We start from the raw sequence: 14,788 nt of genomic DNA, 5'->3' as shown, positions 1-14,788 counted from the left end.
TGTATGTCCGATTCTGAAAGGGGCACAAATTAAACTCATTAAATAGTAAGGAAATTATAATAACTTGACAAGAATATTAACAGCATGCTTGTACTGAAAATTATTGGGGGGGGGGGGGGGGTGGGGGGGGGTTGGTTGGTTAGAAAACGACAGTATTTCAGTACTCTCACAAATTTTTTGCTGCCTTATGCAATTAAAGATCTTGTTTATATATCTATGGCAAGATTTTTTTCTGCTTCCCCTATTCACATTAGTTGTAGATCAAGGTTTTCAAAATTTTTATTTCTACATCCAAGAGACGCTCATGAATTCATTCCAGTTGACACTCCGTGCAATTAACCTGACTGGCCTAATTGACTATTCAGATTTGACCTTTCATACGCATTGTATCACGAGTTTCACCACTATGGGTGAGCTTTATACAGTGTCGATGGTGTTGGAAATCTTTCAAGTGCATGTATAGCAGTGTTAATGTGATAGGACTTCTTGACAATACACAGACATGGACACCAGTCCTACAATAAACCTAGCTATTATACATGTTCATGATGTCTCTTTTGATTCACTAATACCTTATAGGTCATCATCACGTCCACACCAAACAAATCTGTCCTTTTGGAATTATTAATGGTCTATTTGAAAGGGTCAAGGAAAGTCCCTATTTGGATTATTCGACACCAGAATACAGGGTGGGATCTCTGTTTATGTATATTTCAGATCATAGGCATTTTAAACCCCCGTGTTTTACGGAAGAGAATGCTGCGCAAGTAACCAGTCTGTTCCTTAAATTTTAATTTGCCAACAGAGGAAGGGAACAGCCTTGTATTCACCATATCCTAAGCTGAATTCAACATCTTGTATGTTTTGCAAATATTTCTTCCAGACTGTTTAATTACAGAAAAAGTCTTCAGTCCCTTGATGACAAACTACTGAAACATTATCTACCTACATGTTCATGTTCTTCATCATCGTACAACAATAATCTGCTGAATACGTCATTACTGGTGATGTAAATAAAGTATATAATGAGGACCTTTAATCACTTATTTTAAAAGGGTCAAATTTTAGGGAACCCGATCTTTCAACTGGTGTAACAATTTTATATATACGAGGGTCATTTGAACTATATTTTTTGGATGAGTGACAAGATCAAATTTTTAATAGATGGTCCTTTCTTAACAATTACAAGCTATATCTGAACCAACTTACATGGATAATGCATATTGAGATACATCCTAAATCAATGAAGTTTCAGGTACCACATTATCTCAAACCAATGAGACCGAGAAAAAACTTTGAGATATCCAATGGTTTTAGATATTATGGTTAAAATACTAGTTGTACTTAACTCACTTTGACATACTGTAGACGTACGTTTTTCAGCGTGGGATTAATTTACGCTACGTACACAGTGACAGATTTTCTCCGGGAATTTATAACAGCATACTTAAAATTCATTAAAGACACACATTAACAAATTATCTTTAATGTTAATGTGTGTCTTTAATGAATTTTAAGTATGCTCTCGAATACCATAGATACTATTAGCGTACGTTTTTCCAGCGATTCAAAATTTCGCAGAATCACATTTTCTTCTCTGATTTACGCAGATTTTTTAATCAAATAGATATGGTATTCGAGATATGACAGTTTGACATAACAAAGTTCAGCTGTATGTAGCTATATGTTAGTCCGTGTAATATGATGTAAGCAAATTATTAACACATTTTATGAAACATTTATTTGATAGGAGACTGATTGGCTTATAGATGACATTAAATGAGGCCAGCTTTGTAATATACATGTAGCTTGACCTTTTTTTGTTTATACATGTAATATGATAATAATGGTAGTGGTAGTGTTATGTTTTATATGTTCTTAACAAACTTTACTACATTTGCTTTCTTTGTAGATTATAATTTTTGTTCGATAAGAATTCTTCTTTATTTTTTTTTCTCAATTCGGCATTTAAAAGTTTTAAAATGCTACAGATAATTTAATAGGCAACTTCACGAATAAAAACATCTTGTAAATTCTTTTTTTTTATTTTGCTTTTGAAATTAAGCCTGACAAGAATGAAATTAAAGTATTTGTACTTATAAATACTAAATCTCTTAACATAATCTTTCTAAAAAACATTGAAATAATTTACAGTAAAGTCTAATTCTAATATATTCTTAATTTTCCCTTAATGAAACTTTAAATCCTTTGAAGTTTGGAATATGAGCTCAATCTTCAATGCCAGAAATTAAGAAAAGAAAAAAGTGGGAAAAAAAACATTTAGTAAACATAAAACATTAAATTTATTGACTGGGTTTGAGGGACGTATGTTATTTGTTGGATGTGAGAATCCATTGGGGGGGGGGGGGTGTAAATGCAACATGCAGCTGGTTTAATGGTTCAGCAAAATGCATTCTTCTCTTTTTCTACACCGTCAATGTAATCCATCACTGTGGCGTTTCCATGGTTAATGGCAATGGTTCAATATTAATCAATAATTTTGCAGAAACAGTGATGACCAATCATATAATAGCATTGACTTGAACTACACTTGGCTTTGCTCCTTTGGCGTGGATGAGCCATGCAGGGAACCAGGCTCTGACTTTTTTATGCCCCGCCATGAATATGGTCGGGGCATATAGTGTTTGTCATGTCCGTCTTCCGTCCTTCCGTCTGTCCTTCTGTCACACTTTGCATTTAGCTCTGTTCAAAGCTCAGTTTCAAAGAAACTATCCAAGATATTTTTATCAAACTTCATATGCTGATAGATATTGATGAGAGCTATGCAACAGCATCAACATTTTTTGACCTTGACCTTTTCTTTGACCTTGACCTCACTATACTTAAATTAGTGTTTAGCTCAGTTTTAAAGATACCATTCAAGATAGTGCAATCAAACTTCATATGTTGATACATACTGATGAGAGCTATTCAACTGCATCAACATTTTTTGACCTTGACCTTTCTTTTGACCCCGACATCACTTTCCTTAAAGTAGTGTTTAGCTCAGTTTTAAATATACCATTCAAGATTGTGCAATCAAACTTCATATGTTGATACATACTGATGTAAGCTATTTAACTGCATCAACATTTTTTGACCTTGACCTTTCTTTTGACCTTGGCCTCACTTTTCTTAAAGTAGTGTTTAGCTCAGTTTTAATGAAACCATTCAAGATATTTTTAAGAAACTTCATATGCTGATACATACTGATTAGAGTTATTCAACTGCATCAATATTTTTTACCAAGTCCTTTCCTTGACCTCACTTTTCTTAAAAAAAATTTAGCTCAGTTTTAAAGATACCATTCAAGAAAGTGTTATCAAACTTCATATGTTGATACATACGGATGAGAGCTATTCAACTGCATCAATATTTTTTGACCTTGACATTTCCTTTGACCTTGACCTCACTTTTCTTAAATTAGTGCCAAACTTCATATGCTGATACATACTGATGAGAGCTATTCAACTGCATCAATATTTCTTGACTTGACCTTTCCTTTGACCTTGACCTTACTTTTCTTAAATTAGTTTTTAGCTCAGTTTTAAAGAAAACATTCATAATATTTTTATCAAACTTCATATGCTAATACATACTGATGTAACCTTTTCAACTGCATCAACAATTTTTGACCTTGACCTTTCCTTTGACCCCACTTTTCTTAAATTAGTTTCAAACTTCATATGCTGATACATACTGATGTAAGCTATTCAACTGCATCAATATTTTTTCACCTTGACTATTCCTTTGACCTTGACCTCACTTTTCTCAATTTGTGTTGAAATGTTGCATTACTAATATACCCTCGGCGGGGCATTCATGTCCTATGGACATATTTCTAGTTACTTTTTATTATAATGTATCTTGTGATGGCTTCCAGGCCTGGGAAGCTGATGACAAAATTTTGATAAATTTTGTTAACCCACACTGGAGATTTCACTCGATCAATTTCAAAACTGTCAAACACTGGTGATTGCAAATTAGAAAAAGATTGTGAATGTAGTGAAAAAAATAGCACTATATCTTGGTGAACAGGTCTAACTTACATCATTTATGGAGGTGACAGCTCAGTAAAACATTGTTTTTAAAGGTAAAACAATAGAGTTCTACATTTAATGTTCAGATTGCAGGATAAACTTTATTTGAAACGTATTAAGCTTGAAACATTGACAATTTTTAGCATGGAATGGAGTCCTGAAATCATAATGTAGAGACTAACAATTTTTTCCCTTTTTTATTATTAGACATGTACTCAACATGAAATAAATAATTAAGGCATTGTGTAGTAAAACTGAACAGACTAGATTTTGGAATATTATTTATATAAGACCAGATAAACCTTTCTACTTAGTTCAAAACATATATATTTTGCCCCTAGAAGTCTTTGTCATGTTTGTATTGAGATCATTTTCTGTGTATGGATCCATACAAAGGGAAGTAATAAAAGCTTTAATCTTGGCCTCATAATAAATGTTTGTTCTATTATTAATTAAACTGAGATCAAGTTAATTAAATACTAACCAATATTCTACTTTATTATAGAACATGAAGACTAAGGGTTAAGGTTGCTCTCCATTATTTTGCAGGTTTTGTTGCCATCCAGATTTCGTGGAGTCAGGCAGTTTTGATGAATATCCTTATGTTGAAATTGAGGAGGAGCATTTACTTTAAAACTGTTCATTATCAATTTATTTTTGGGAATTCAAGGTTTATTGGTGTACCAATGCTTATATGAATTTTGGTTGTTAACATTAATATTTATGCTTATCTAGGCTCCATTACTAAAGGAGTACAGACATGTACCAGATACGTGTAGCACCATTTTCAAAAGATTTTAAATAGCTTTGATTGGAAAAGGATTCAGTAAATAATGATCTCTTAGAACTCGAACTATGAAATATTATGGGAAGATTCATGTGCTCCTAATTATTGAACTCTCAAATTGATTTTTAGCTCACTTGAGCTGAAAGCTCAAGTGAGCTTTTCTGATCACCAGTTGTCCGTCTGTCCGTCCGCCTGTAAGCTTTTCACATTTTCAACTTCTTCTCAAGAACCACTCGGCCACTTCTAACCAAAATTGGTATAAAGCATTCTTTGGTGAAAGAAAGTTTAAAATGCTAAAATGAAGGGTCTAGACCCCATACAAGGGGAGATAATCAAGAAAATACAAAAATAGGGGTGAGTCATTAAAAAATCTTCTTCTCAAGAACCACTGAGCCAGAAGAGCTGAAACATATGGAAGCATTCTTGGGTAGTGTAAATTCATAATTGTTCAAATCATGACCCCCAGGGGTAGGGTGTGGCCACAATAGGGAATCCAAGTTTTACATTGAAATATATAGAAAAAAAACTTTAAAATAAAAATCTTCTTTTCTTGAAGCACTGAGCCAGTAAAGGTGAAACATATGTGGAAGCATCCTGGGGTAGTGTAGATTCTAAATTGTTCAAATCACGACACCCAGGGTGTAGGGTGGGGCCACATTTAGGATATCAAAGTTTCACATTGAAATATATCGAAAAAAATATTTAAAATCTTCTCAAGAAGCACTGAGCCAGAAAAGCAGAAACTTATGTGAAGTATCTTGGTGTAGTGTAGATTCTAAATTTTCAAATCATGACCCCTTGGGTGTAGGGTGAGACAACAATAGGGAATCCAAGTTTCACATTGAAAGATATAGAAAAGAATCTCAAAAAGCACTGAGCCAGTAAAGGTGAAACATATGTGGAAGCATCCTGGGGTAGTGTAGATTATAAATTGTTCAAATCACGACACCCCGGGTGTAGGGTGGGGCCACATTAGGATATCCAAGTTTCACATTGAAAGATATAGAAAAGAATCTTTAAAAATCTTCTTTTCAAGAACCACTGAGCCAGAAAAAGCTGATACCAATGTGGAAGCTTTCTGAGGTAGTGTAGATTCTAAATTGTTCAATGACCCCCCCCCCCCCAGGTGTAGGGTGGGGCCACGATAGGTATTACAAGGGGGAAATCTGGTGAAGAACAGCAGGGCCAAAGTTACTCGGGTGAGCGTTGTGGCCCATGGGCCTCTTGTGTATAGAATTATAACTTGTACCTTTGATTGCCAATAAAATATCATTGGGTGTTCAGATTTCACCTGAAATTATCATTTTATCATTTTCAGGTGCTTGTATTATTTTTGCTGTATTTATTACATTGTATCTAATCATAGGAACTGTTTCTGCATTTTGGACAATATAATATGTAATGTGCAACGGTTTTGAACTTTAAAACAGTTGTAATTTTTATGCCTTACAATAAATTGCATAAAATACATTCAGACTGTAAAACAGTTGGGGATTTAAAAATAGGTGTTGTTCTGATCAATAAGTGAAGTTTTGTTGTACACAGTTATTTTAGGATAGACCTAATGTTAGGTATATTAATCTTCAATTTATTGTCTAACAAGCAGGTTGTGTGGAATTGTCTATTTTTCTTTATTGTTACCGATACACATTATAAAGAAATTTAGTTTTATTCATAAAGCACATTTTACAACAACTCTTTAACTTACTTAACTGCCCTAAGTGAAGAAAAATTGATACAGAAGCACAAAGAAATTCACTTTTTATAAGGATACCCACTTCCGCCCCAGCCCGGGGTTGAACTCTCGACCTACGGAATCTTCCTTATAAAAAGAGAACTTCTTTGTGCGTTCTATATATATATATATATATATATATATATATATATATATATATATATATATATATATATATATATATAGACAGAGAGAGAGAGAGAGAGAGTCGGTCGGAATGTCTTGTGGTTAACCAACGGGCTATTCTGTATTCGATGGTCATCCCTTGTGTATATATATATATATATATATATATATATATATATATATATATATATATATATATATATATATATATATATATATATATATATATATATATATATATATATATATATATGCTTTTGAATTTGTCTACTTCAAAAATCCCAGCTTCAGCAAAACCCAAGTGCTTCTTAACAAGAGCTGGTATATCTATTAGGCTTGTTTTAAAAAAATATTGTCAAAATATCACTTTCTCGTTTCTGAAAAATCATTATGTTACAACCGACGTACGTTCAAAAGAATGCTCGATATGTTTAGTTTTATACCTGATTTGAATGCGCATCACTATACAAATGCTTTCACAATCGGAAGGCCTCTGAAACACACGACAAACATTATTTTTAGCAGCATATGGATAAACCATTGTAAATTTGGAAAACGAAACCGAAAATTACATGTTTATACCACATGTACAATAACGAAACAAACTGGTTCTGACAAGTATAGTGGATTTAACAAAAAACCCCTGAAAGGTTGGTAAACTAATACATTTTGCAAAAAGTAATCATGATTCAATATCTTTTTCCCCAAATTTTTTAAAAATGAAAAATAGATAAAGCTTTGGAAACAAAAACGAAACTTAATTTTATTAGCAATATCTCATATACCTATGTTATGTCTTATACGGTAGACAAGGATGTATACTTGCTAATTTTGATAAGTAGCTTTGCCAACCTGATTGAGGCACTTTCACTAAGTCATGGCGAAAATGTCAACAAATATAAACATTCTTTTAAGTCGAAAGTTCCACTCCAAGAAATTTTAATAATATTTTACGGTGCTTGTTAATATCTACGAAAGCCCATTGAGCTCATTTTCGCGAATAAACACGTAACTTTCGCGTTATAACGCGAAACTTTCGCGAATAAACGCGTAACTTTCGCGAATTAACGCGAAACTTTCGCGTTATAACGCGTTACTTTCGCGAATAAACGCGAAACTTTCGCGTTATAACGCGAAACTTTCCCTGTAAAACAGAGACATTTGCATAAGTCTACAGTTTGTTTTACTTTTTAATGATCTAGTTTATTCATTACAGTGAAAAACGAAAGACTATTTTGAACTTGGATTATCACGAGCTGAAATTTTATGTTTTCTCGCCATTGAATGTGTCTTTCCTCTTTCTAAATCTTTTTTGCCGTCACATTTTGTCTTTCTCAATGCTGTTCAATACAAGTGTTGAAGCGTATAGTAGAGGAGCGAAAATACAAGTCTAATTTTAATTAGATTGAACATTCTATATAGAATTTGAAATAAAAGATCTCAGAAAGTTGACAACAATGAGGTAAATTTGTATTTCACGGAACAATTTTGTCACATCACATGAGTAACCTAATGTGAAAATTGGATGACAAATATTTCATCTCCGAAGAAGTACAACACTGTATTTTAAGGTTGCACCATTTGGTCATACCATTACTTACGAAAACATTGACAATTTATTCAAAGAAAGCAACGAGTGGAGATCTTCCTGAGAAAAAAAAAATTAGTCTACAGAATTTCTTGTATTCAACAAGTGAAAAACAAGAAAATCTTTAAAGAAATATTCATTTAATTAATTAGTAGGGTTTTGAGATTAAATGCAAAATCAACACTAATCTATCCATTTCTCGCATCAATTCTCTTTTACAGCTTCTGAAGAAATGTCATTTATAAATTCACAGAAGTCCCCCTCTGCGTTCATGTTTTTTATCTGTCAGTCAAGAACACAATTTCCTGAGTAACATGACTATATATGTATAATTTCGCGTTATAACGCGAAAGTTACGCGTTTATTCGCGAAAGTTTCGCGTTATAACGCGAAAAATATATTTTTGTTACCTACGAAAATGAGCTCAATGGGCTTTCTTAAATATCTGATATTTAAAAAAATATTTGAATTTAATTTTACTTACGAGCAACACACATTAGACGGTGGAAATTAGAATCATATTAGTAGTGTGAGCACTTTTGATAAACATAGCTCGCAGATAATTGTGCTACTTGGAAAACGCGTATTTACACAATCATTTATCTCGTGGTTGTGCTACATGTACATACATTACAGTTGAATGATTGTTGATTTGCTAAAACATATCAAAACAGATATATATATATAAAGCACTAAAAACCAAAACACTGTATATCCTAAGTGTCGGATCTACTAAGTAGATACAAGGTCACGGATAAATAAGTCGTTATAATGAGAAACTAAGTTCAAGTTGCTATTACGAGATTACGGAAACGTATAACCGACTCATATTGTTGCGTTAGAACGTTGTTGATATATATAATGATATTAAATGGTTTAAAGTTGGAAAACTTATATATGACACCAATCTCTGATGAATGACACTTTTTCGACATGTTTTTGATGATTTATACACTTTAATCTATCAAAGTCAAATCCCGAATTCGCATTAATTTAGAGCATATAAATTTTACCGCCAAAATTAAATATCAAAAACATTATTGCAGCATATCGCAAACATTAATGCAATATTTTATACATGATGACTTCATGTAGGCGATTTATTTAAATCAGAGAGGATAAGTCAACAAAATTTGGACGACTTGTAACAGCGATTTACATCAGATTTGCCAAAATAATGTAACGCATTGATTCGGTGACTGATAAAAACTTAATTCAAAAAGTTAAGGGGGATAAAAAGTTTTTATTCACTGACATTTTTAATAACGCAAACAAGATGTGTTTCTGAAACACTGATGCCCCCGTATGGCAACTTATAGCAAAGGTTAAGCTTTCTCAAATGCAAATCAAATATTTTGGTACCAAAAGTAAGGCCTTGTCTAGAAGAATATACCTGTGAAATATGAAAGCCCTAGCAGCAACCATTGAATAGATATGGAAAAGGTTAAAGATTTTCAAAAGTAAGTCAAACGTAGGTCAAATGGTCAAACTTAATGGTGCCCAAAGAAAGGCTTTCTTACAAGGATTACATATGTGAAGTATGAAAGCCCTAGCACCAACTGTTCAAAAGTTGTGGCCAAGATTAAAGATTTTCAAAAGTAGGTCAAGGTCAAAGGGTCAAAGTTGTTGGTATCCAAAGGAAGGTCTTGTCACAACATAACATATGTGAAGTACATTGTACGAAAGCCCTTGCACCAACAGTTCAAAAGTGATGGCCAAGATTAAAGGTTTTCAAAATTAGGTCAAACCCCCAGGTCAAGATCAAAGGGTCAAAGTTGTTGGTATCCATTGGAAGGTCTTGTCAAAAGGAATACACAACGACTTATTAGTCTCGTAATTACGACTTATTATGTCGTTCGTACGACTAAGTATCTCGAACGTAAGACATAGCAAAAAATATTTTCAGCTGGCAGCTTAACTCTTCCGTCTATTGTTTTAAAGAAAAAACACAAAAAGTTTTTTGTTGACAAAAACATTATAAACGTTGTTTCTATCGCAGTTGGAAGGACGTGCAAATGCTATTTAGAGGGATAAAGTCTAGAAAATAATATGTCTTAATGCTTTTGATACACAGGCGATCGTCAAAGCCTTCGAACGTCATGTACTGTGGAGTCATTAGATTCCGTGGTGGCTCAGTTTTCGTGGGTACCTCTCATCCACGAATTTACATCCTCCATGAATTAATAAACTAGGGTTACAAAGTCATATTTCCTTCTGTAGGTATGAGAATACATGAAATTACGTCCCCACGAACCTTTAAATTTAAGCAATCCACGAAAATTGGTCCCCATGAATTTGATTTATTCCACAGTATATGCATGTACATTCATAGATTTTTTTTCAGAATGTCTTCTTCAGATTCCCCATCTATATCATTTCGAGAAGAAGGAAATAAAGCATACATGTCAGCAAGTATTCAAGGCCTTAATCCAACTATTCAAGCTGAGAGACTGAAAACAGCAAGAAATTTGTACTATAGGTATGTTTAGAAATACAGTTTAATGCAAATACATATATGTATGTACCCGAGTCGCAAGATTCTGTTTAATATGCTGAATAAAAACAAACAATACATGTACACATCGTATATAACAGGTACGTAGTATCGATTTTGAAAGTAAAGACACAGGCAAAAAAAAAAACCAACTTAACTAAGCATTTATGAAATCCCCCCTTCCAAAAATAAAAATAATAATAAGCTAGAGTAGAGCTCGTTGCAAAACAACGAGTAGGTCTTCCAACGGACGATGGACGTCAAAAGTAATTATATATTAAGATTTTTTATTCTAAAAATGATAAAATTTAGGCAAAATTCTATAAAAAGGACCAAAAACATTTTTTCAAAAACTTTTTTTTTTCAATTCGGACTTTTCCGGCGTTCAGACGTCACTTTCGGTTGACGTCGAAAGTCACAAGTCAAGGCAATATTATTTTTTTTTAAACTCAATTACAAATCATTTTATACTATATCTCATGATCTTAGAGGAAAAACTTCATTTTTCGACTACTTCCGGCTTGAACCGGAAGTATTTTCAATGGATGTTTTTTTTTGTCAGATATACATTTGAACTTACGTTTTATATACATTTATTCAAAACTGTTCAATTTTTCAAAAAATCCGTAAATTAAATATAATTTTTGGTGTTGACCGGAAATGACGGATGATTAAACAACAAAAGTCGTTATACACAACTCAAAGGGATGTTTCATCACCTCTGGAAAAAAAAACATGATGCTACCTTGAGCCGTTTTTTAAGAAAATGCGTGGACAAAATGACAATTTGAAAAATGATAATTAGGCAAAGAATGCGACCGGAAGTAATTTTTTCAAATATAAAAAAGACGGTCTGGAGATATTATAATGATGCATCACTCCTGATAAAATCATTGAAATCGCAATTAGTGTCTGAGAAATCGCGTGACTATGAAAAGGGAATAATTATAATAATAGGAAACAGTAGGAAGTCGGTTGACCTTAATTAAACAAAATTAAAAAAAAAAACAAAACAAACAAACAAACAAACAAACCGCAAACAAAGAAATTAAAAATTAATTTTTATTTTAAAACAATCTAAAATGTAGGAGGATCAAGGATTTACATAGAAATATATATATATATATATATATATATATATATATATATATATATATATATATATATATATATATATATATATATATATATATATATATATATATATATATAAAACATATTTGAATTTTTTTTCTTAAGAACAGCGAAGCCATGTTTAGTCATATTGATAAGAAAGCATCCTCAGGTAGGGTAGATACAAGTTTGTTCCAATTTCGACCTTTGATGTAGGAAGAGATCACAATATGGATCAAAGTTTTATAAAGGAACATATGATAGAAAAAATGTGCTGTTAAGAACATTAGGACTATATTGACTCAGATGAGCGTTTTGCGCATTGGTCTCTTGTTTAAAAATCAATCGAAGCCTAAAGTCGATACTGTATTTGATTTTCGTTTAGTTACCGAGTGGTCTATTTCACACTTACCACAGTAAAAGAACAACCAAGGAATTGATGTCTTTTGTGTGTGAGGGTGTATGTGTGTTAAGCAACAACAGAATGGGTTTCTTTAAATTCCTGTTTTCTCGTTCATTACAGAAGTTACTCAGTGAGTGCAAATGAGGATGAGAAGTGTTCAGCAGCAAAAAATCTGGCAATCTGTGAGTGGCGATTAGGAAAAATTGGCATCATGAGAAACGAAAAAACCGATTCCGTCCTTCATCAATTTAAAGAAGCCTTAAAGTATTATCAGTATGCTTATGTTAAGGGTAGGAGTTCTAAGACTTCAATGTGGATGGAAGATATCACTTCTAAGTATGAGGAGTGTTTCAGAGATTTCGATGAGTACTTAAACGAAAGCTCCTTTGAGACCAGAATAAGACACCTATCACAAATTGCAGATTTAATGTCCATTTCCAATATCCTTGCAACTATATATCTCGAGATTATTCAACATCACTTTCACGAAGGGATAAACGCATGGCAAAAAGGAAACGAGTTGATTTGCCAACAACATATGGCACAGTGCCACTTTCCGCTTCATGAGGCTCGCAAACATGGACAGTCTTTGAAAGAAGTTCAAAAAGAACTTGATGTGCTTGAAAACGATGTTCACATGTATTTAAGCATGACGGAATCTTTAAAAGCTCGCAATACAGGTATGATTCTGAACGAAATTGCTACAATAAAAATAGTAATGTCTTATCCTCAACTTGCAGTACTGTTGTAAAGTGTATTAATTTTTCTTTCTTCAGCTTTTAAAATGGAATTTTCTATTGCTTGTTTGAAAACTTTTCGGTTAGCTTTTATATAAAAGTCCTTTGTATGTTTACAGGAGATGGGTTATTGAGAAGAGTGACAGAAGATTTTGAGACACTGGACATTAATTTAGTGTGGGATATCATTGACTGGTACAGACAGTCAATTTTACTTGCAAAGGAATTGGATGTTGAACAAGAAGCCATCGCTCTAAGTAGAATCGGAAGGGTGTATGCAAAGGTTCTCAAATTTAAGCCACAAGCAAAAGAGTACTTCAGACGTGCACTGCAGTTGGCTGCAGCAATGAAACCAAGAGTTTTTGTCCATTGTGGTAATTTTATACCTAAGTTGCATCCTTCAGTTCTGTGCTCCTTTTTAATATAGCTTAGAAATATCTCATAAAGCAAGTTGGATTAATAAAAATATCGTCTAGTTCAATATCCCCCAAAATAAATTGTTTTGGTACAATCATCTTTTAAAAGCGTCAAATATTCATTAAAAACAGGGGAAAAAGGTATAAGAAGTATGCATGTTATTATAATGGTATGAAGACGTAGTTAAACTTATATATTAATATAAGGAAGACATAACCCTAAAGCGTTCCTCTGAGCAACTTGAATAAAAGATAAATATATATGTTGGTTTTAATCCATTATACCTTTATGTGATATGGAATATTCAAATTATACACAAGATGCTAATTTTGGAATAAAAATCTAAGTCTGGGTCAGTAATAATATACCACATTTGATTCGAGTGCATATCCAGGATTGAGTGGTCTGGGCGCTTTATAACGAGGGGTATTGCGACCCCCAAGTTCTCTCAGGGGTCAATGGCAGTACCACCTGGATGAGATTTGGAGGGAGTGAAGCCATCATAATCTCCTTTGAATATTCTTGTAAAAAGCATAAAAAGTCTGTGATTTTGATCCTATTATTTAATTTTAAATTTAATCTAATTACATTAATTTAATGTAAGCCAAAGGAATCAACATGTTTACCTACATTATAATATTTGAGGGATGGGAGAGGATCCACCCACGCCTGAACCCCTGCCTGGATTATATTTAAAAATTATACTCTAGTATTCTGTTAAAGTGTACATCTTATAAGGTTAGTTAAGTAATTATTTCATGAGAGTGAGAGAGAGAGAGGGGTGGGGAAAGTAATATAAGTTGTCAAATTATTTTATTCGACTAAATCTTTATCTTGTAGACTGGTACAATGAATGCGTTGAAACAATGAAGAAGTACCAAGAAGAAACAATCAGCCATGAACAAGAGGTAAAAGACAAGGAGAGACAAAAAGTAAAGGAAGAAATGAAAGATGAACTTTTAGAAATGGAAAAGAAAAACTCCGGAATGACTAATGTCCAGTTTTTAAGATATATTTACGAAAAATACCCTACTGGAAATACGATGAAAGTGGAAGAAAATTCGGAAAGCATGAAGAAAGCTCTACTGAAGGCAATCCTCCATTATCATCCCGACAAAGTTAATACAGAAGAAAAGGGTTTAAAATGGAAGATCTTAACAGAAGAAATAACCAAGTATCTCAATGCAAGATATGAGCCATTGAAATCCACTACTGTGTAATTCGATTGATTAAGGAATGTATATCTACTAGAGATGGCAATCGAATACAAAATTGCTAATCGGTTAACCGTAAGACGTTCCGACCGATTAACCGGTTAATCGTATCAAACTACACATTTTCTGGACTT

At 32.9% G+C, this 14,788-nt stretch overlaps 1 protein-coding gene across 1 annotated transcript; it reads left to right on the top strand.

Moving 5' to 3' along the window:
- Nucleotides 1–7,307: 7,307 nt before the first annotated feature.
- LOC133195056 (uncharacterized) lies at nucleotides 7,308–14,660 on the top strand. The gene is made up of 5 exons (XM_061330939.1): nucleotides 7,308–7,338; nucleotides 10,621–10,755; nucleotides 12,407–12,966; nucleotides 13,143–13,397; nucleotides 14,281–14,660. Exons 2-5 carry the CDS (start codon nucleotides 10,622–10,624, stop codon nucleotides 14,658–14,660), a joined length of 1,329 nt encoding a protein of 442 aa, XP_061186923.1. The 5' UTR covers nucleotides 7,308–7,338; nucleotide 10,621.
- Nucleotides 14,661–14,788: the final 128 nt, after the last annotated feature.

Source organism: Saccostrea echinata, unplaced genomic scaffold, assembly GCF_033153115.1.
Source record: "Saccostrea echinata isolate AGI-Se365-2 ecotype Australia unplaced genomic scaffold, CSIRO_AGI_Sech_v1 ptg000029l, whole genome shotgun sequence".
NCBI lineage: Eukaryota > Metazoa > Mollusca > Bivalvia > Ostreida > Ostreidae > Saccostrea > Saccostrea echinata.
Note: the sequence above shows the minus strand (reverse complement) of the source record. Positions and strands in the feature narration are given on the sequence as shown.

Coding starts and splice junctions, on each gene's coding strand:
- LOC133195056 (XM_061330939.1), top strand. CDS start 10,622: ATGTCTTCTTCAGATTCCCCATCTATATCATTTCGAGAAGAAGGAAAT. Junction 10,756..12,406: donor GCAAGAAATTTGTACTATAG/GTATGTTTAGAA, acceptor CGTTCATTACAG/AAGTTACTCAGTGAGTGCAA. Junction 13,398..14,280: donor AAGAGTTTTTGTCCATTGTG/GTAATTTTATAC, acceptor TTTATCTTGTAG/ACTGGTACAATGAATGCGTT.